A 22,844-nucleotide genomic window follows, 5' to 3' on the forward strand; every position below is an offset into this window, starting at 1 on the left:
TCTCTGTGCGGCTGGAGCCGCTGCCTATCCTTTGCGGCCAGGGGGCCGCCAACGCCATCGTTCTTCCTCGTGACAGGAGCCGCCATCTTCAGCTCCTCTCTTTGCGGCCTTGAAGCTCCTCTTCGCGGCCCGGAGGCCACCGCCGGAGTTTCCTTGCGGCTGGAGCCGCCCTCAGTCTTCCTTCTCGCGGCTGGAAGCCACCTCCGACACTGGGCCTGGTTGCGGCCTGGTCCTGCTTCTCCTCCACTCAGCGGCAGGGACGCCACTCTCCAAGGTCCTGCCCCTTCCTCCTTAGGTGCGAGGCAGCGCCTCTCTTCACTTCACTTCTTTTTTTTCTAATTTTATTTTTATTGAATTTTAATCATATTATAAAGAATACAATATTCCAGAACAAGGATAAACATTCTTGCAAAATTTCCCAAAATATAGACATAATATTCTGAAAACAGTGACCAAAACATTAAAGGAAAATAAGGGAGGGCAAGATGTACATGAAGCAGTTATTTAAAGAAGAATCAAACATTACTAATAAACAGATGCAGTGTAGTTAACCCCGCTAAACTTAATTATACCAACCACAGTGGAGATTCTTAGGAATGAGAATCTAAATAAGAGCATAGTTGTTCAGGTTCATTAAATGAATATTTAGAATCTTGTTATATGATCAAACAACGACATGGAAATCGCAAAACAAACTTCGCCCCTCAAGCCGTTACTTCCCCCCTCATCGACATAAACTTTCTCCTTCTGAGCTCAGTATTTCTTGCTAAGTCCGTAAAAATTCTGATCTGCTGACCATAGAAATTCAATTTTTGGTAGCAGAAAAACATCCTAAGAACAGAGTCTCTCTCCGTCGAAAAGGCAAATTGTACTGAAAGAGTGGCTCTTGTTTCGATGGTCATTTCATAGGATTTCTCCAATAACTCAGTTAGATCCACATTTAGGTCTGGCTGGTTTTCTTGTCTTGATAGGATTTCTTCAGAGGGTTGGGGAAAGTAAAATATTGTAGATATTGCTGGCAGAATCCGGATATTTCAATATATTCAAAAGGTAACTCTTGAATAAATCATTAGGGGTGATCACCTTCGTCCTTGGAAAATTTAGTACCCTAAGATTTGCTCTTCTTAACTGGTTTTCTAACATTTCCATTTTATCCATTTGGAAATTTTCAGATTTTATAAGATTATTTTGAGGTTTTTTCCATACCTCTCATTTTTCCCTCCACTGCTTTCACAGCGGTATCCACATTTTCTATTTTACTTTCCAATATCTGAGTTTTATTCATGGCCTCTTGGACCATTGTGGTTAAATTATTTATAGATTTATGCATAGCAATAAGCATATTTCCAATTTCCTCCAAAGTTATTTTTTGTGGCTTTTTAAGTAAAGGGTTACATACAACTCTTATTTCATGATCCTCCGTTCCTACCTCCACTGGCGCCCTTCCAGGTTCATCTCGGCGTTGTAATGCTTCTCCATTTTGGCTCCTGGAACCCTGCACTTCCGGGTTCACCGAAGAGCAAGATATTTCCTCCGCTCTTCTCTGGTCACCAAAAATTAACGAAGCAGATCTTTCCTTCAGAAATTCAGGTAATAGTTCTTTCTCTCTCAAACCAGATGGTGGCTCAGGTATTGTTGGAGCACCAGGGCTTAATGATGTTTCATGGGTCAAGGGGCTCGGTAACTGCTCCTTACCTGTTTCCCCAGCGACCTCTCTTCCCGGCGATTCTAGCGGTGTCCTCATGAACATGGCTTCAATCCGTGGCTGTCTTAATTCTGCAATTGGAGCGGAGGTAATTTCTCTAACTCTGGCTTTTCTCTTAGTGTGAGGCATTGTTCAGAGTAGATTTTCAAGAAAAAGAGGAAACTTCCCAGTTGAAATTGTGGTAGCCCAGAGCTGCCTTGGACGTGTGCTCACCACACGGTGGCCATCTTGCCCCCAGTCTATTATCTCTCTTCACTTCTTAAAGGGCCCGTGGTGGCCCCTCCTGATGATGTCATTGTGGGAGTCTCTCTTCAGCCCTATAAGAAGGGCTTGTCTTCATTACTTTGTGACCTTCGCAAGGAGGCAGTCCTCCTTAGGACTTCTCTGCATTCCAGCTTCTCCTAGGCACTCTGTTCCATGTTGGAATTCCATGTCTTCATCTTCATCCTTGTCTTGGTCTCTCGTCGGATTCCGTGTCTTCATCTTGTCAAGCTCCAATGTTCCAACCTCCTGATGTCTTTGCTTCCAGATCCCCTGAGGTTCCAGTTGTCCCGATGTTCTTCTGGTCCTTTGCTTCAATTCTTCAAAACCTGATGTCCTAGATGACTTCGTTTATCCAGATGTCCTTCTCGTTGGCAGCGCAAGCCTCCGGAAGATTCCTGTTTCTAATCTTCCAAGCACCGAGTCCCGTCTCCGAGCTTCTACTCCAAATCCTGAATCCTGTCCGGGTCTTTGGAGTCCCTTGCGTCTGCCTCCGTCCATGCTTATGAACTCTGCCTAAACCTGTTCCGCTCCTGCGTGACCCGTGCCTTGCCTTGATTGGCTGTGGAGGGCACGTCTCGGTACAGGCCTCGCCGGAGTCTTTGCCTTCTTCTGAGACTAGAACTTGCTTCATTGTCCGCGTGGCGGGCGACCTGCCTTGATTGGCAGCACCTACTCAGTACTCTCCATAATCCTGAATCTTCAAGCAACCTGTGACTCCTTCTGAGTCTCTCAAGTATCTTGAATCTTCGTTTTAATCTTCAAGCAACCTGAATCTCCAAGTAACCTGTGACTCTGAGTCCTCCAAGTATCCTGAGTCTCGTCTCACCTCTTCAAGTATCCCGAGTCTCGTCTCACCTCTTCAAGTATCCTGAGTCTTCGTCTGAACCTGTTAGTTATAGCCCTCAGCCTCTGTCCGTCCTGTCACATCTGCCGTTCCCATACGGTAGGTCTGAAAGGGCTATCGAGTGGCCGGAGGGCTATTCCAGAGACCAACATTGCGTTGCTGGATCTCTTTGATGCGTTCAGGTTCGGCAGAGGCCAGGGTCCTGTATCACCAGCCTGTTTTCCCGTGCTTGGGCACTCCTCGCCTGCCTTGGCATTTCCCCGGAGCTCTTCTGCGGTCGCGTTGTGGCCCAAGGGTACACAACCTCTTCAGAAATGGGACCGCCTCCAGCGCTCCCGTAACAATCATATTGCTTCTGTATTGATCTATGGTGTGACTGCACCTTGAGTATTGTGTGCAGTTCTGGTTGGTCCATCTCAAAAAAGATATAGTGAAACTAGAAAAGCCACAGAGATGTATGTTTGGGGGCGGAGCAAGACAGCTACAAGCAAGCAGGCGCTGAACTTGTTGTCCTGGATTTTCTCCTTTGCAATTTCCTTTATGCCTCCTAAGCAACTTTGTGTCTCCAACTAGGTCAGGTCCCCATTGCAGGGCAAGGTGTGGGACAGCCGGCCCAGCCTGGGGAGTTTTCCCTGAGCCCCGGGGAACAAGATTTCCCACCGGCAGCCCAATACGACCCCTCCCGGGAGGTAGCATCAACACAGGATGATGTCACTTTTCCAGCACCTATGCAGGAGGGGGCTGAAGAGGGTTCGCTATCTGTTTCATCTTTGTGAGAACTTGAGGTAGCTCCTAGCACTGAGGATATGTTTCAAACATTGGATACCTCGGTGGGTGAGTTCCCCGAAGTGGTTGCTACTTCTTCTGGACTGGCTACTGAGGAAGGTTCTTCTGCTTTTCAGTTTACTCATATCCTCCAAAAACCAATGGTGGTGACTCTGGACTCTCTGTGGGAGATGATGGCCAAGTTTGACCAAATTCTGTGTTTCCACCAGTAAAATGGATTCCTTTGCTTCAAAATTGGAGCCCCAGGTTTCCAGGCTTGGGAAACAACTTTCTGGGCTGGAAGAAGACAATGCAGGGGGAAAATGCAGGGGGTTCAGTCGGCTATATTACAAGAACAAGGAATGTTGTCTCGGATTGCGATGTTGCAGAATTTTTCTAGAAGGTTTTACTTCCGCATTTTGAACTTCCCTAAAATTATCGGAGAACTTCCCTGGGTCACCATTAAAACATTCCAGTGGAAGTCTTGGGCTTGCCTTCTGAGATGCTTCCCTCTGTGAATAAATTGACATTTTTGCCATCTTCTCCTCAGTCTGATATTACATCTGCTGAAAATGTTTCTGTTGTTCTTTAACTTAACTGAATTTCTGGAAACATCTGGACCAGAAATTACTGAAAGCATTACCTTGTTACCTTTTATTCTGAAGCTGATTCAGGCACAGTGATACTTGCATATTTCAGGAATCTAAGATGGGGGTAACTTTAAAACAGCCGCGCAAGCATACATGAACACATGCTTAAACGTACGCGCCATTTTATACGCTGTACGCATGTGCCACTTCTACTGTGTAAGTGGGGGGGATTTTAATATACCCGTGCGCCGACGCAATTACCAATTAAACTTCGTTCCCACTTTGCCCAGTTACAGGATAGGACTTCCTAACTCCCCTACCTGCCCCAACCCTTAAAAACCCCACTGACTAGCCTAGAGTTTTTTTTGTTTTATAACTTACACGCCATCTATAGCAGAAGTAAAGTTACGTGGTAGAGGACCCCGGCACGCACTTGTGCATGGAAATTCGCTGGTTTCCATTTAAGTTCCCAGAATGCCCGTGGCCTGCCCAAGCTCTGCCCCTTTTTTGGAATATTTCTTTTGTGCTCGTACTGGGAGATTTGTGCGCCGGCCTGAGAGATGCACGTATCTCTCTGTTTTGGCGTGCGTAAGGCTTTTAAAATCTACCCTAAATGTAGATTTTCTAGGTCAAAAGATGAGGATTTTTCCAGACTTGTCACAAATGACCCAAGAAAGAAGGCTTTTCTGGCTCTCAGACAGGGCACGTTAACTTTAGGTGCATCGTTTTGCACTATTCCTTGTGTTTTGTTAAATATCATTCAGAAAGTTTTCGTTTTCCCCTGATCAACTTAAGTCCTTTATAGAGGCCATTAGGATGTTACCGTCTTCTTCTGCTCTCGCAGAGATCTAGTGAAATCTTGTGCTTGTTAATTTCAGGAATCACAGTAACTCACTGGTGGCTTTTCTCGGTTGTTTCCTTTTTTCTCCTTCCCCCCCTTTGTTTCCTTTATGTAGGGGGTTATATATATTTGGATAGGCTTGAACGTATTATTGCCTTGTAATATAATTTTGTCAATCTCATCGTTTCGGTATAACGTTATTTTGTGATTTGGTAAATTAAATTGCATTAAAAAATAAAATAAAAGCTGCAGAGAAGAGCAATAAAACTGATAAAAGGGATGGAAGGGCTTCTCTATGAAAGGCTAAACAGGATTAGGGCTCTTCAGCTTGAAGAAGAGATGGCTAAGAACGGGATACAGAAGTTTATGGAATGCTTATTTACCCTCTCAAAGAACATTCAGACTAGAGGACACTCCATGAAACTGATAGCAGATTTAAAACAAATTAGAGAAAGTATTTTGCGCAACGGTGCTGTAGAATTTCCTGCTGGAGGATATGGTCATGGCATTTAGCATAGCTGAGCTGGATTGGCCACTGTTGGAGACAGGATGCTGGACTTGATGGACCTCCATCTGACCCACTGTGGCAACTTCAGATGTTCTTAAAAGAGGTTTAAACAAGTTCCTAGCACTAACGTCCATTATTAGCCAGGTACACTTGGGAAAACTACTGCTGAGAGAATTCTGCAGGATTGCACAATGCAGAACTGTTGCAGAATTCACCTCTTTCTATGCAGAATTTGCTCCGTGAACCGGCAAGAGCAGGAAGAGCTAGCATAGGAATGGGAGAAGTGGGTGAGAGACTGGGGATTAATGGAAAGTGCAGGAAGGAACTTGTTGGTGGAGACAAGCTTGGGGGTGTGAGGAGGGGATGATCTGGGGGAAGAGTGTTGGGGAGGGGAAGAGAGTGAAAGGACAAACTACTGAGGAAGAGAATGTTGGAGGAAATGAACTGGGGGGAGGGCATGGCAAGTGATGGACTGGATGTGGAAGAGAGAGTTGGGTCAAGTTGGGGTAAGGGGAGAGAGTTTTTAGAGGGAGTGTGGACTTCTGCTTTATAGTTGGGGCTTCTAGATTTCAGGGATTTTCATTTGTCCATCAGCAGAGCTCAAAAGGAGCTGCAGGCAACACAGCTTCAACTGCTGACATTTGTAACTACAGCTGTATTGCTGCCAAGTATTGGCAGCTTCAAGAAGTCGACATTGCCTGCAGCTTGGAGCTCCTCTCAGACTCTCAAAAGTAAACTCTTCAAATGCCAAAAGCGCTAATTATGATGCAGTATTACTGCACTCCTGAGAGAATTCTGTACTAAAAACGTAACCATTTTACATATTGGAGTAAACCTTTTTCTATTTTAAAGTTTAAATTAATTACTACTCAAAGATAGTGATTACATTATATTATTTTGATAAATATAGTATGCAGAATTTTAAAATATTATGTGCAGAATTCCCCCAGGAGTAGAAAGCAATTCCTGGGAAAGAGCAACAAGGAATTATATCTACTCTGGGATCTGCCAGGTATTTCTAGTGACACTAAGTATCCCACTCCTGGAGCTTCTCTGAATGGATAACTGTCTTAATTTCCTAATTTGTTAAAACAAATTTATCAACGTTTATAAATGTAATTTTGTATAGATCTGCAGCGAATACCAAACTTTAAAATCTTGTTGCGGGGCAGGGGAGGAGGAAACTATTTACCAAATCCACATCATACCCCGGGTGCTAGTGAGAACAGTTATTAAGCTGTCAGTAATCACTAATGCGACACTACCCATTTCCCCCACCCCCAGCTCTTGTACTAAAGCAGTTATCCCAATACTTGTCCTTAGGTACCCTCAACCGCTCGGGGTTTTATTATATTCACAACTATAGGCACGAAATATACTCGCATGCATTGCCTCCCTTCTTCGTACTTATTATGGATATCCTGAAAGCTAAGAAGATGGAACCTCTGTGCTAATGCCTTGCTGAACATAATCCAGTGACATTCGTGAACCCTGGGTTTCACGCCCAGCCCTGAACTATCATCGACAATCTCACATTCCCTGTTTGGCACCGCTCTTTATTAGACAGCCCGGTCCTTTCCCGTTTAGCCGGTTCCAGCACACAGATGACGGACACATTCACCGCCAGTTGTCTGCCTCGGCCGGGATGGATCTTATGCTAGAGGGGTTTGCGGGCTCTTCAAGCTAATGTGGAGCAACGACCACGGTCCCTTCTACCTGAGCCAACCGGCCCAATCTTCCAGCGGACATGCCCTCGGATCTTCCCGGGCGCATGCAGACAGACACGCAGCGGAAGGAGTGAAATGGGAAGGTGGCAGAAAGGGGTCACTGCCGGGCACCATATGAGCCCTCTCTCTGCTCCCCGCCTCTCCCACGCGCGGCCCATTGTTGCGCTGTGGTTGGGGAAGATGACGTCACGCGCTGACGCAGCGGAGGCTGAAGGGACCGTGAAGGTGGCAAGCAGGGGAGGGATGAGGCGCATGCGCAGCGGAGGCGGCGACCAAGGGAGAGAGGAGGGCGGCGTGACGTAAGACTCCTTGTCTTAGGAGGAGGAGAGGGTGGGGCCACCCTGTGCGCGCGCGCGCCCGCCCACCCGCTCTCGCGCTCTCTCTTTCGCGCAGCCGGTGGCGAGGCGGAGGCGCGCGTGCACGCGCGTGTGAATGCACGAGACGGGGCGCGGGACAGCACAACAAAGGAAGGGAGGGGTGCGGGGGGGTGGGGAGAGCGAGCTGCCGCGGCGCGCGGGAGAGCCCCGGGAGCAGCGGGAGCAGGAAGAGGAACAAGAGCCGCCCCCATCCCCGGCACACAGCGAGCGGGCGCAGTGGCTCCGGCGCCGCCGCCGCTCCTCCCTCCCGGCTCCTCTCGCGCAGCGCCATGCCCAGCTCCATCTACCAGCCGGAGGGTGAGACGGGCTGCGCCGGGCTGGAGGCTGCGGGGGAGCAGCCGCCGGAGCAGGGGGAGCAGCAGCAGCAGCCGCCGCCGCCGCTGCTGCTGCCGCCGGAGCAAGGCGGACAGCAGGAGCCGCAGCAGCCGGACGATGAAGCCTTCAAGTTGGCCCTGGATCAGCTCTCCATTTTGGAGCTGGAGGAAGGGGTGAATGGAGTAGAGGAAGCCGGGCAGGAGGTGGAGGAAGAGGCGGCGGAGGAGGAGGACGAGGAGGACGAGGCAGCCGGGGACCGGGAGCCCAGTGGTGGAGGCGGGGTGCTGGCGGGGCTGCACATGTTGGAGCCCGGCGCGGCCCCTGACCTGTTCGCCAACTTCCCCCAACTGAGCCACTCTATACTGGCCGAGCAGCTGAGCATCATCGGCAGCCGTAAGAAGAGCGTCAACATGACCGAGTGTGTTCCCGTGCCCAGCTCCGAGCACGTCGCCGAGATCGTGGGCAGACAAGGTGAGGAGGGGCCGGTAGGAACATACCCCAGACTGACACCCATCACCTGGGGGCATTAGGAGACCCCGATCGCTGTTGCAACTTGGGCCATTCCTCCCTTTCTAAATATATCTCATATAATATGAATATATTATCATCTCACTAAATTTCTCAGCCGGTGGCTAGCCTGATCTGGATTCTGTACCCAGACAGTATGCCCTCGCTTATCGCAGATCTTGTTTTAATGTTTTACTATAATTATTGGGTCAGTTTAGGTTTCTTTGTTCCTTGGTTGCCAGTAACTGCTCCGAGGAATACAGACCCCACTTACTTTTGGAATAATTGTTTTCACCTACCCCGCTGTCTGGGATTCAGCCATACCTACGATTCAAATAGCACGTTCGTTGAGGTGAGTTAGACGATTTGCATTCGTTTGCCTTGCTCTTCTTCAGGTCAAATAAATCATATCTGTGATTTTTACAGCACTGGAGATTTACAAGAAGTGATTATTTTGGGCTAAGGTTTGATACTCTAGAAATTTTCACATTTTATAAGCCTTCTATCTGTTCAGCTGAAAATGTAACAATCCAGATATTATATTTCTTGGGGCCAGATCTGTCTGGAAAAAAAGAATTCTGTTACAAGGACAGCAGGGGCACGCCTGAACTAGTTCTAATGTCTGTCTGCTCAGAGCCTCCCCCCCTCCCTCTTTTTGTTAAAGAAAACCACGGAAGACCACGCTTCATAATAACACTACTCATAAATATTTTTGCCCTGAGGATTTCTTTGAATGTGCAGGGCTGGTACGCTCATGTGATGAACTTTGCTTTAGATATACTTTTGCTTTATTTGCTTTGCTTAATTTTAAGATTTGGCGACCATCTGCCCCCTTTGGCACGCGTGTTTTTTGAATGTCTGTGTGTGTGGGGGGGGCTCCCTCCCCTTTGGCTTCGTGTGTGACTTTTGGCTGCTGAACTTCTTGTGCATGGTGATGGTGAATTTGGGGGCATCTTGTCTGCATTTTTTCATTGCTGGGGCTGCCCTATTGTTCTCTTTGTTAGAAAGAACCATGCTGTGATTAGCATGGTGACATCATAGTGGCAGGCTTCTATTGGAGCAGGGGCGGGAGCCCCGCCCACTTCTGCCTCTCCCCCCCCCCCCCCTCCCTTTCATTCCTCTCCGCCTTCAGTGCTTCTGTGGAGCTAGGGTAGGAAAGGGTAGACCCAAAGGCTGCAGGGAGTCAGCTCGTGTAGCGCAAGTTGGAAGTGTGACTTTGGGGTGGGAACTAACTGAATCCATTTGTGGAGGGGTAGATTCAGTTCATCAAGTCCCAGTCGCATTGGCTTAACATAGTTGAAAATGCAAAACCTATACAGCATGTTCAGAATTAATCAGGGGCTGACTTAGTTTTGTTGTCTTTGTACAGAAGACCCTTGATCGTCCAGTCCTGTCTGCTTATACTAGCTTTTTTTGTGGAGGGAAAGGGCATCGGTAATGGACATATCTTGTCGGTCTGCTTTCATCAAGCTGCATAGGAAGCGTGACTTTATGCGTTGGGGGAAGGTGGCAGATTCTCAGCATCATTACACTGGGTGGTCAGATAGGGACATATGAGACTCACTTTCATTGGGGAATGACCTGGTATCTCTTTAGAGAGAGAGAGGCTGCACTAGGAAAAAATGAACAGAAGTGCATTTTAGTAATTGTCATGTAATACTGTGCCCCACTCCCTACCCTCCCCCATGGCCAGTCTGATATACACATCTGTATTATTCCCCTTTCCTACCACAGGCAGTGCAGAGAGTCCCCATCACAGCTTCTCCACAGGGAGAATTGCCCTGATTGACACACCGGGATCCCCATCATGAGGCTCAGAGGCTGGATCTGGATCCTGGCTGTAGTATATCTTGTATGTAATAGGGTTGGTGGAGCTGGGGAATAATGAGGATAATGATATTCCACAATTAAAACCAAAGTACTTCCATAAGGTGGCACCGTTTATAGACACCATGTCTACAAACTTTAAAGGGAGTCCCCAAGATCATAGCACCATACTCTAAATAAAATCTTATTGTACTCTCAAGGATAAGCAATGGCTTTCCCCGAGTCTGATAACTGGTTAATAATTGTTTATGGACTTTGCTTCCAAGATCTTGATCAAACTTTTTTTTTTTTTAAAGCCCATCTATGCTAGATGCCTTAACCACATCTTCTGGCAACAAATTCCACCGTGTCCAGGCCCTGCACCTGCTCTGCTGAGCCCAGAATCTGAAAACTCACTCATGGGGAATGTTGGTTTAGGATTTGCACACTGATTTACAAGGTTGCTAGCTGACAGATTTTCTTTAGTGTTTGGGGAATTACACCTAAAATCCTTTTGCTCACCTTCAGCATAGAGCCCTTCTCCCTGCAGAGGATTCCCACATGGACCCTGGGATGTTTTATTTATTTAGACATTTTATATACCATCGTTCCATGTAAAGATCACAGTGGTTTACAAAAGATTTAAATCAACAAATAACGATGGGATGCAGAGGGTAGTATTCATAAACAGACATTGACGTCTATCAAATGAAATGATCCAATACATAAGTTTTCTGACAGCAAGCCTGGTTTCTCTAATTCTTGCTACAAATTATTTTGGGATCCTCCTAGTTTAACAATTAGGAGCTGAACAAAACATCCCAGGGATTAATGAAATCCCTTAGTCATTCTTTGAAGAAGAGAATGGTATATTTTCCAAGAGGGACTCACCACTGATCCATGTTTTTTTCATCACTTTGCTCATAACCGTTGGTTATTACATGCTTTTCTACTTAAGTGTTCAGAGTGTGGTAGAAAGCAGTAGAAATATAACAGTAAGACACATTACATTTTATCATCACCTGCCCCCACTCCAAACGCAGCCCTTCCAATTCAATATAATAATAGCACAACCATCTCAGCTTTTCATAAAATCTAGATCTCTTTCCCTCTTCTGGCCATTTCCCCAAAATCCAGTTCTTCATCTTAAAAATACTGATACCAGATTCTAAAAGTATCCTTCCAGAATGGATCTGCTCTTTGGGATCTGCAGCGCACTTCCCTGTAAACGGGGATAGGTACCATTGGAGACGGGATGCTGAGCTTGATGGACTTTTGGCCTATCCAGTATGGTGGTTCTTATGCTCTTAAACTTCCTGGCCACCTGTCCCATTGTGCTTTCTAGGTTCCTACCATGGACATCACTCTAATTAGCAGCTTTTGTAGCTGGAATTAGGAATGGTGCTGAAAGACATTTCTTTATGGCTTGTTGGGCTCATTAAAAAAAAAAAAAATAGCCCGTGTTTTCCTTGGCGGGAGGAAGGACACAGCATTAGCCTGCCAGAAACTAATTTTGTTTTAAAACCCCTGAAATGGAGTGAGTCATTGTATTCATTTGTTATACCGCCTCTTTCATGTAAGCTTCTGAGACTAATTGTGGCTTCCTGAGGCAGTTTCACTAGTTTTGTGATCTGTGGTATGGTTTTCCAGGACAGTGTGCAGAAGTTTGGGAGCGAAAAAGAAATACCACCTGCCAGATTAGTTCGGGCGATGGTTCACTGGTGGGAAATCACTCTTGCTAGAATGACATTCTTTTCTGACTTCCAGTACCTAACGGGTCTTTTCTATTCAGAATCAAATGGCTTTATTTTTCTGTACCCAGTTTCTGCAGAGTGCAAATGGCAGCGCAAGATGTGTTCTTACCAGGCCCGACTTCATCAGCCCAGAGGACAACTATTGTCTGGTGACGTCGGCTGGGGGATCAGCCTAGTGCAGGAGCTGAACTCAAATAGGAAACAAAACTCCAAATTGTGCCTTTCATGAGGGAAAAGTCCTTTCGTTAGAGCTCCTGTTTTCACTCAGGTTGTTTACATATCTTTCCTCTTCATTTTAATGGACACTTTTTTTTTTTTGACATCTGTATTGTGGAAAGGTTTGCATGGAGAATCTCCCCTTTATGCTACGTCACAGGCTGATTCCATGGAGGGGCGTATAAGTAATACAGTGAATGGTAGCACACAAAAAGGCTAAGTTTGTGTATGTGGGGGAGAGGGTGAGGCGAAGTCTGCAGCTCTTGTTACTTTTCACCCCTGCTGGGAGGAAGGAAGGATCCAGTTTCAGTTACTTACGCTGCTGCTGCTTGGGAGGAGGGGAAGGGGTGACTCCCAGCTCCGAAACATTAAGAGTGCAGGGCTCACGCTGAAGGTACCTTAGTGCCCAGGGCAGTGATCTTTCCCTGGGGCATAGGATAAGTGTAGGCAGTTCTTTTCAGATCTGGGTGGGGGCCGTCACCTGCTGATATCTGTAAACTGGTCTGACCCCTTTATGGCATGTTCTTATGAATTTAAAGTCATTTTGAAATTTTTTTTTTACCCTGCCTTTCCAGATATTGCAGCTGAATTACTAATAACTCTGTAAGCCATTAAGTCCCTGCTCCAAGCAGATCACAAATCTAAGTGGGTACCTGAGGCTACAGGAGATAGTGACTTGCCTAACTAAGATTACAAGGAGTGTCAGTAGGATCTGAACCCAGGTCTCCATGGTTCTCGGCCTATTGCTTAACCACTAGGCCACTCCTGCCAAAACATGCTTTCTCTTCAGTTTTTTTTTTTAAGTAACTACTTTGGCAGCAAGCTTCAGAAGGCTTCTGCCGTCGGACACTGCCCACTAGATCTCGTCATAGACCGGCTTGGAAGGAGCGTCTGGGCTTTCTGACGGTGGAGATTTCTCAAAGGCCAGTGAGAACTTGTCTGGCGAAGGGCGGGGGAAGCCTTATGGATGGTATTTTATGGTGGAAACTGCCGCTGGCTTCATGTTTTGTTTTGGTTTTTGTTCCCCCCCCCCCCCCCCCCCCCCCCCCCCCTTTGGCCTGCTTGGCTAGTGTAAATCTAGGGCAGCAGTGAACGTGCTTTAGTAGTGGCTCAGGCACGGTGAGATGGCCTCCTCCTCCGTGGGGCCCTGAGGTACTTCCTGCTCCGCTTATACTAGGTCAGGGCTTCCCACAATCAGCCCTGGCCATCCCACAGGCTGTCAGGTTTATATTTATTTAATGTATCTATACGCAGGTACCGAGCCTCCATTGTATACAAATTTCTCTCTTGCATATTCATTGTGGCTGTTCTGTACACCTCACGGACTTTGACTGTGGAGTCATGGGAAGCTCTCTGACCTTCCATCCTACTTATAATCAAGTGTAATCCAAGCCGAAAAGATGAATTTAGTTCTGGAATATAAGAAGAATTGTAGTGATTCTTTGGATGCAAGTGACAGGGAGTTTAGGAGCCTTGTAAAGCCTTATAATATGCTCAAAAGGGATTTTTTATTTTGCCTTGTATGTTGTTTAAAGTGTGACCAGACTCTCCCCTGGAAGTCACACTGGGAACAGAAAACTGCCATAGTCCCCTCCTCCCTCCCGAGTCTGTGCCTTCCATGTGTTTTGGTAAGTTTACGACGTATCCCAGGTTTATGCAAAGCGAAATGTGGGGATTGCTGGCCTTAATGAGGCACATTGACATAGCCCACTGAGAAGAAAGGACCTTGAACTCCGTCCCTATTGGGCCTGTTCGTCCGGGGGAGGGTGGGCAATGAGAAGCAGGTAGGCTGGAGTGTTGTGCTAGAGAGAGAACCAAATCCAGAGCAAATAACATCAGCCTGCTGAGGGGATCCAGCGCTAACCAGATTGGAGCCGGGTAGGTTCAGAGTGCCCAGAGTGACTGGGATTATGCCAGGGAGCCACAGGACGCAGCCATGTCCCGTGTCCAGACTTGGTCATGTGATCTTTCCCTCAAGTACAAAGGAGTGGAAGCAAGTGGAGGTAGGAATGCAGAATTTGGAGCCCGGCAGGGGCTTTCTGGGGCAGTTTTGCTTTTGAGTGTTTGGTTTCTGTCATCCCACCCACCTCCACTCCCCACAGAAGAGAGGCTGCAGAATAGAATTGCCATTCCACGGCCGCCACCCTCAATTCACCCCACCTCCCACACACATTTTTGCAGAAATATTGTAAGAGGTGACTGAATAAACTCACAGTCAGCATTACTGTCCTCCTTTCACTCCTGTTATCACTTTTATTCAATGTTTAAATATCGAACGGGCTTCAGTAAAGCAGAGCATGGTTGTGGAGTGTGTGTGGGTTGTTTGGTTTTTTTTTTGTTTCCCCCCCCCCTGCAAAACTGCTGAAAGACAAGAGGTCAGGATATGAGGAAGTGCGAGGAAATCCTCCATTACTACCTGGCCATTGCCACTGCTAGAGGTGGTGGAAACTGAATGCTTGGCAGGGTTGAAGCAAGCTTGGGGCAGACACAGAAAAGTGGTGGGGATGGTGATGGAGTGGGGGGAGGGAGAATGGGTAGCACTGAATGGGCCCTGCTTGATTTTGCTAAACCAGTAAGGAAAAAAAAAATCTCATTTTCTGACATGGTGGGTGAGGCTTTTGCTAGATAGGAGGGGAGATGAAATTCTGATTCTAGTACACCAAGCTTGGATTTGTACTGTAATAAAAAGCCCTTTTTAGAGAGTGTTGCCTGCAGAAATGGACTCTTCCATGCACACACATGTCTTGTTCTTGCATAAGTTGACCCAAACTGAGTGTTCCCTGGGAATGGAGTTGAGGATGGCTTTGGACTTACACACACACCAATTCCTGAACGATTTTCACGCACTTACTGAGCAGAAGCTGTAGTTAATTGTGTGTGTGCTTCTTTTGCCAGGATAACATTCAAAGTGTGTGCGTGCGTCCACTTTTCCAATTGGTTTAACTTATGCACGGATTTGCAGACTAACAGGGTTGTGTTGCAGAATTACTTCCATGTCCGTGCCATGCGCAGGACATGGAAGTCCTGTTTGATACTGGGACTAGTTCTGGGACCCTTCGTATGCATTTAAGGTGATGCTAATTATGTGGCAATGCAATACTCACTGTTTTTTTAATTTTCAGCAGCTAGATCAGAGCTCATGAATCACTGAGCCGTTTCAGTTTTTCCTAGTACCAATTTAGGCCCACGTAAGACTTTTTTACCTCCAGAGCTGTAGTTCAGGTCTGCTCACCTGCTCGGGTGGAGCTGTTTAAATGTCTCTGATTGCTAAATAATGGGGGTTCGAAAATATCCCCTGCAAATATGTTTTAAATGTACCCGTAAATGGCGTGGAAAGTGCCAGCCAATGAACATCCCCAACCGTTCTAAAATCCTGTAGTCTCGATTTGAGAAGAGCGAGGTGAAGTGATCTGGTGGGGCTGCAGGCACCAGGACACCCAGCCAAAGCCCCTTTACAGACTGATGCTCCCCATCTCTGGCTTTCACGCGCTTATAAAAACTTTCAATCCCAAAAGATTTTTTTTTTATAATAAATTCAAAAATATACAAAATGCATTTGTCAAAAAATGATTTAATTAGTGCTTCACAATCACCAGAAATTTCTTATTACTATCTTATAACCATCATAGTTCAAAAGTAAGTGATCATCACACGATCGCTCACTTGTTATAAATCGCTGCAAAGAGCCCCACACACACCCACCCCATCCAGCCAGCCATGCATATATACAATAAACAACTTATCTAATGGCACCACTGATTACTGATTTATCAGTCAATCAAAAAAAAGCATACAAATAAAAACGTAATGAAAAAATACAAAAAAATATCATTATGGTGCATTCTTTGTATTCTATCCGATGTTTCAGTATTAAAACTTTAATCAAACCAGAATCTCCATTCCTGATTGATGTGTTATTTTCTGTCGCTACTTCTTTTGGATTGGAAATAATATTAAAGCATGTGCAACCCACTCTTCCAAAATTCAAACAAAACCGCAAACGGATAGAGGTGTAGCCACTTGGATCAGCGAAATGCACTGGGCATTTGATGTTTGGAATAAGTTGCTGCATATATTGTTGGAGAATTTCTGCTCTTGGCTGCATGTTTGTTTTTTAATAATATAGGTGTGGGTGGGGCCCTTTGTGTAGAGATATTATGTGATGATTTATTATAAAAAAAAATCTTTTGGGATTGAAATCTTTAATAAAGATGTATTAATTAAATATTTGAGTATTGTACATTTCTCTTGGTGAGTTGATTGTAAGTTGATGTACCATGAACCAATTTTTTATTGTGTTTTTTTTTTCCTGTCTTCCTGGCTTTACGTGATGCTTACATTGTGCGTTCTCCTTCTCTTCCCACCCCTAGGATGTAAAATTAAAGCCCTGCGGGCCAAGACGAACACCTACATCAAGACTCCAGTCAGAGGAGAGGAGCCTATCTTCATCGTCACTGGTCGTAAGGAGGACGTGGAAATGGCTAAGAGGGAGATACTGTCGGCTGCTGAGCACTTCTCCATGATCCGGGCAACGCGCAACAAGGTCAACGGGCTGACCGGAGCCATCCAGGGTCCTCCCAACCTGCCGGGACAGACCACTATCCAGGTGCGGGTGCCCTATCGGGTGGTAGGGCTGGTGGTGGGGCCCAAGGGAGCCACCATTAAGAGAATCCAGCAGACGACCCACACGTATATTGTGACACCCAGCCGTGACAAGGAGCCTGTGTTTGAGGTGACTGGGATGCCTGAGAACGTGGACCGGGCCCGGGAGGAGATAGAAGCCCACATCACTATGAGGACGGGCTCCTTTGTGGACATGAACACGGACAATGACTTTCACTCCAACGGTACAGATGTTTGTCTGGACCTGTTGGGCAGCACAGCCAGCCTGTGGGCTAAAGCCCCTAATCCTGCCCGAAGGCCCTCTAGCAGCCTCCGCAATGATAGCCTGAGCTCCTTGGGCAGTGCCTCCACCGAGTCCTATTATAATAGCCGCGTGGCTGATGCCAGCCCCAGTAGCCCTTTCAGCACCAACAGCGGGGGCGGTGGCAGCGGCGGCGGTGGAAGCAGCGGGTTCACCTTCAGTGACTCTCACGCCGCTCCGCTGAGCTCGGAGGAGTGCGACTTCGGGTTTGAATTCCTCGCCCTTGACCTGACCACGCCCACCACTATCTGGTCTCCCTTCGAGCGCGCCAACCCGCTGCAGACCTTCAGTAGCTGCTCCTCCATCAACGGCACCCAGAGGCGCAACAGCAGCATCAGCGGCACCGCCACCCCACGGCACTCGCCCACGCTTCCCGAGACCGGCATGGCTCTGGACCACCCCCTGGCCCGACGCATCCACAGTGACCCAGTCAACACCCTGTCTTGGCTGCCTACCCAAGGCTCGCTGTCCTCGTTCTCCAACAGCACGGGCTACTCCTCTTCGTCTTCCTTGCCAGGGAGCATCTCCGCCGCCTCCGGGTCCCCGACTGATTCCAGCAGCTCGGCAGACGGGCACAGGAAGAGCACGCGGGACTGCATGGTGTGCTACGAGAGCGAGGTCATCGCCGCCCTGGTGCCCTGCGGCCATAACCTGTTCTGCATGGAATGTGCCATCCGCATCTGCGAGCGAGCTGCGCCGGAGTGTCCTGCCTGCCACACTCCCGCTACTCAAGCCATCCGCATCTTTTCTTAGCTGTCCTCCCACTGTCCACCAGCCCTTACTCTGCAGAGAGTTGGGGACAGCTTCTCGGGGGCAGCGGTCCTAGAACGCTTTTTAAGAACTTTTATGATATATCCCCTTTTTAAAATTCAACCTTTTATTTAACAGATTGGACAGGAACAGATAGTAGTTCTTGTTGGGGGACAAGAGATGGTGGGGAGGGGTGGGAGGGTATGAAGATTTTTGGGGGTGGGGGGAAAGACTAAGGGTTAAAAAAGAATAAAATAAAGGAATAGGGGGCAAATTTGGAAGATAAAACACAAATCAGATGTTTACAGAATAGCTTTAATTCTTCACCCAGGCGTTGTGACTGGGGCAGGGAGATGAGAGAAGCAAAACACAGCTATTCTAACTCACTGCTTTCCAAATAACAGTATTCCGTTTGACAAAACTTAAATAAACTGAACATAAAGACTCATTTGCACTTTTCATTTAGGACATGGAAGGGTTCTCTTTTTTTTTTTTTTTGGCTGTTTTATAAATTTTAGGTTTTTTGTGTTTGTTTTTTTTTTTGTATGTAGTAGTTTTTTTGTTGGTCGGGGATGAAGGGGGAGAAATTGTTCAGTGTATGGGAGAACTGTGCCTCTCCCCTGGCTGTAAGCCTGGACGTGTAGTTTAACCTTTTTTGTGCAGCCTGGTTTATTCTTTGTTCCTTTTCCTTCAATCACTGCTCCCAATAATGTCAGATGTCATAGTTTGCTGCATTGCTAGTTTTGTGGACAAGTTCATTTTGTCATAGTTTTTATGCCCTCTGGCATGTCTGAGCTTCTCTTCTAAAGAAAGCAGGACCTCCAGGCATGGAATAAAACTGGGACTGGATCAGCTGGCCACCTTCCCTGCCTTAGCGATCTCCAGCATCAGTCTGGATGAGTTAAAGTTATTAGCAGGCAACACAACAGTGCTGTAAGTGTTATGCATCCCCTTTTTTTTTTTTTTTTTTTTTTTTTAACAGTTTGGGGGTGGGGAGTGGGAAGGTGGAACCTGGTTCTGGGTGCCATGTTGATCTCTTAATTCCTTCCCCCCCCTCTCCGCCCTTCAGGGAAGCTATGGGATGATCTGCCACAGGAACATGCAACGCCTGGAACACGTTGCACAGGATTTTAGGGCACCAGAGAGTAGAATATCAGCTCTTTAGTTATTGCACTCCCCCCCCCCCCCCCCCCATTTATTATTATTGTTTTTTAAGTTCAGGCTGATCTTTTTTAATAATGGAAATCAGGAGAACAAATGCCTGGATACAGTGGAGAGAGCCTGGGAATGGATCAGCCTTGAACTGGGTGGAGAGGAGCTGGTTGGTGACCCCTGGTTTTTTTGGAACATGTCAAACTGTGAATCACAACCCCCCCCCCCCCCCCTCTACAGTTTGGGACTTGTAGTTCTCCTTTTTCCTAGAGAAATCAGAACTACATTTCCCTGCATGCAATGGGAGGAAAGCCAGGACTGGCTCAGCCTGGGCCTCCTGACCTGGAGCTCTGCTCTCTGTTCACAATTACAGCCTGAGTAGAAGGCCCTTCTCCCTAGTTGTTGTTATGCTAATCTTTTTCTTAACAATGTGAAGTGGACTCCTCCCTGCTTTAACAAAAAAACAAGCCTGACTTATTTGGGGAGTAGCAAAGACAGGGGGTAGGGTGAGAAAAGGGTCTGGGGAGGGGGGTGGGTGAATTTGTATTGTTTTGTTTTTATTTTGTTTTGTATTTTTATTTTTTTACCTCTTGTGTATATGTAGGGAATTTATAGGAAGAAAAATATGTACTTTATTGAATAAATTTTAAGAACTAAAGTATATTTTATTTTAAAAGAAAAATAGCAGAACTTTAGCCTCAGGTGGTTAAAGAAACTGGTTCTATATTTGCTGCATTGACTTGATGGTTATTGAATATTGTATCAAGAGTTTTATTTTTTGACTTGAGAGCCTTAATAAAGACTTTTTACTCTGTATATACATATATATACGCACATATATATGTACACACTCAACCTATACCGTGTACTTGTTGTGCTGTCTTGGGGGGGGGGGGGTGTGCATCTGTCTGACTTTTGGGAAGTGATTTTGTTGGGCTCTGTGTAGCGTGTGAATGTCTTTGCCTTTTAATGCAGGAAGGAGGGCAAAGAAGGTTCCTACTTCATCCCTTAAGAAGGAAAGAGAAAAGTATTCTGGGCTCCCTTCTTTCTTTCCCCCCCCCCCCCCCCTTTGCTACTGCCTGCTGTGAGCAGGTCTGTCTGGTCGACGGTCACAGGGATGGTTTGTTTCCTGAAGGGGCAGAGCTAGGGGGCAAGATCCAGGTAGTGCCCAGATAAGAGGGGACTCGAGGGATACCCGTTAAGCACGGGTGACGTTTTGGCGGGTTGCTAACCTGGAACCTTTTTTTTTTTTTTTGAGCTTGCTTCCTTTTAGAAAATTATCCCTGTCCGTGGGGAGTGTTTTTTTTTTAAAGTTTAACTTTTTCTTATTTAACATTTTTAATCAAATGTATGTGGTCTAACATCATGTTTGTCCCATCTCTTACGCAGGTTTGAGCTTGTACGGAAGTGGCAGTATGTAAATACAGTCCTCCCTTTAACACCATGGCCCCAGCTAATGCCCTATCTACGTTTAAATCCCACTCTAATAAAAACACATTAAACTACTTTTTCCCGACCCAGCCGTTTGCCCAGAGAGAAGTACATTTCTGGGCTTTATTATTGTAGTTGAAAGCCACGTCACTGTCCCATAGTGCAGAATGCAGAAACAGACGCCATGATGGCAGGTAAGGCCCATGTGCCTCATCCAGTCTACTCGTCTACATCTGCTTAGCTTTATAGTCCGTCCGTCCCCGTCCCCCCCCCCCCCCCCCCCCCCCCTCCTTCTCACCCTCAGAGCTTCTTTGTACTTGTCCCATGTTCTCTTGAATTCAGTTTCTGACCTTGTTTCCAGTACCTCCATAGGGAGACTCTTCTATGCATCCGCCACCTTTTCTGGAAAGAAATATTTCCTTAGGTTACTCCTCAGTCTTCCCTCTTTCCATGGCTCCTCATTCTAGAGCTTCCATTCTGTTGAAAGAGGCCCGCCTGCTGTGCATTTATTCCTTGGAGGTATTTAGATGTCGCTAGCTCTCCCTTTCCTCTAGGATATATGTGTTTAGATCTTTTAAGTCTGTCCACATGTGCTTTATGGTGACGACAGTTGACCCTTTCAGTAGCTACCCTCTGAACTGACTCTGGTTTATGTCTGCTCTCCAGAATTGTACACAATACTCCAAAAGAGGTTTCACCAGAGACTTTTATACACGGGCACTATCGCTTCATTTTTTTCCTGCTGGCTGTTTCTCTCCCTATGCGCTTTCTGGCTTTTCCTGTTGCCTTGTCGGTTTGGCCATTTGAGATCCTGCTCTTGATTTTTGCACAGAACGTCACCCCCTATAATAGAGAGAGAGAGAACTCCCTTGGGTTTTTGCAGGATTATACATTTGGGTTGCAATCTTTAGCATTAAACTTTAGCTACCAAACACTGATTGTTCCTCAAGTGTCACTAGATCATGCCTCCTGTTTTCCACACCTTCTAAAGTGTCTACCCTGTTGCGCATTTTAGGCCAAATTTTCAAAGGCCCTTGCACGAAAATTGGGCTTTATGCGCATGATGGGCCTTGCGCCCACTGCGCATTTTAAAATGGGCCCAGCCGCATGCGTAAAGCCCGAAATACGCACAAGTGCTGGGCCTCGCCGGCGGGGCAGGTCAGGACTGCACCATTTTGCGTTGTCCTGATGACTCGCTAGCAGCCAGCCAACTCGCGCATCTTACTTCAGCTTTGGGCCTGAATTAAGTTCCGAAACAAAAAAAATAGGAAAGATTTAGAGGTCGGGGTGGAGAGGGGAAAAGGTAGGAGGAGTATAGGGATAGGAAAGTTCCCTCCCAGTCTGCTCCAATTAAGAAGTGGACGGGGGGGAGGCCTGATTGCATCGCTGCACATGCAGCCAACGGATTTTATAACATGCCCGCGTCAGCGCATGCATGTTATAAAATTGGCGCATCTATGTGCGCACACTAGGAACAGCATGCCCATGGTCACGTGCCATCCTTTTAAAATCTATCCCATGGGTATAGTCAGTAAAAAGGAAAATTTTTTCAGATAGCCACTTCTGCAATATCGCTGATAATGTAGAAAAGAATCAAAGTGAGGACCAACAACTGGTAATCCCACTTTCTCTGCGGGAAAGTAAGATGGTAGTCCTCACATGCCCAGCAATGCCGTATACCACACATCCATGTGGGGTCCCTCTCCAGACTCTCTTTTTCCACGGATCTGTAAGCTTCGCAGTATGAGCGAGCTCACTTGTGGGAAAACTTCATTTTTCTCATGTTTTTCATGAGCTTTTTTTCGTTCCATCAACGAGTCCCTATTGGTGCCCTACTGTAGTGTCTCCTAGTCAAGGTTTTCGGCGATTCATTTAAGTTTCCTTTCACGGTCGATTCCCCGTGATGGTGGTGCATCGGTGCCCCGCTGCCATCTGTTAATGCCCTTTTATTAGGTTCTCATGGCCATGTCTGGTTTTCAGCGGCGCCCATGATGCCAGAGGACCATGTCCGTTACGGATCCGCATGAGACGTATCCTCTGCCTAAGCACATCGCATGACATCCGGGAGGGATGTCCGTTTCGACTTGATAAGATGGAGCAGCTCTTCGGTTCGAAGAAGTCTGAGTCATCGACATCAGTGACATCTGCATCGAAGGTCCAAGGAGCCACATAGAGCTACGGTCATCGCCGGGACCATTGGTTCCATCGATGCCAGCAGTCAAGGGCGCCAGAGATCAACAATCTTAAATCCTGCAGGCCGAGGATGTTGGGTTACTCGTCATCTGCCTTGGCACTGGGGAAGGATCGCCGAGCATTGAGGGAAGACAAAGGAACATCGGACATCGGCACTGTTCCCCGCTGATGCACG

The 22,844-nt window shown here is 46.8% G+C and overlaps 1 protein-coding gene across 1 annotated transcript; it reads left to right on the forward strand.

The window, feature by feature from the left end:
• Positions 1-7,538: 7,538 nt before the first annotated feature.
• MEX3D (mex-3 RNA binding family member D) lies at positions 7,539-18,075 on the forward strand. Its single transcript, XM_029613999.1, has 2 exons — positions 7,539-8,407; positions 16,590-18,075. Exons 1-2 carry the CDS (start codon positions 7,891-7,893, stop codon positions 17,894-17,896), a joined length of 1,824 nt encoding a protein of 607 aa, XP_029469859.1. The 5' UTR covers positions 7,539-7,890; the 3' UTR covers positions 17,897-18,075.
• Positions 18,076-22,844: the final 4,769 nt, after the last annotated feature.

This window comes from Rhinatrema bivittatum, chromosome 8 (assembly GCF_901001135.1).
Source record: "Rhinatrema bivittatum chromosome 8, aRhiBiv1.1, whole genome shotgun sequence".
NCBI lineage: Eukaryota > Metazoa > Chordata > Amphibia > Gymnophiona > Rhinatrematidae > Rhinatrema > Rhinatrema bivittatum.

Coding starts and splice junctions, on each gene's coding strand:
- MEX3D (XM_029613999.1), top strand. CDS start 7,891: ATGCCCAGCTCCATCTACCAGCCGGAGGGTGAGACGGGCTGCGCCGGG. Junction 8,408..16,589: donor CGAGATCGTGGGCAGACAAG/GTGAGGAGGGGC, acceptor TCCCACCCCTAG/GATGTAAAATTAAAGCCCTG.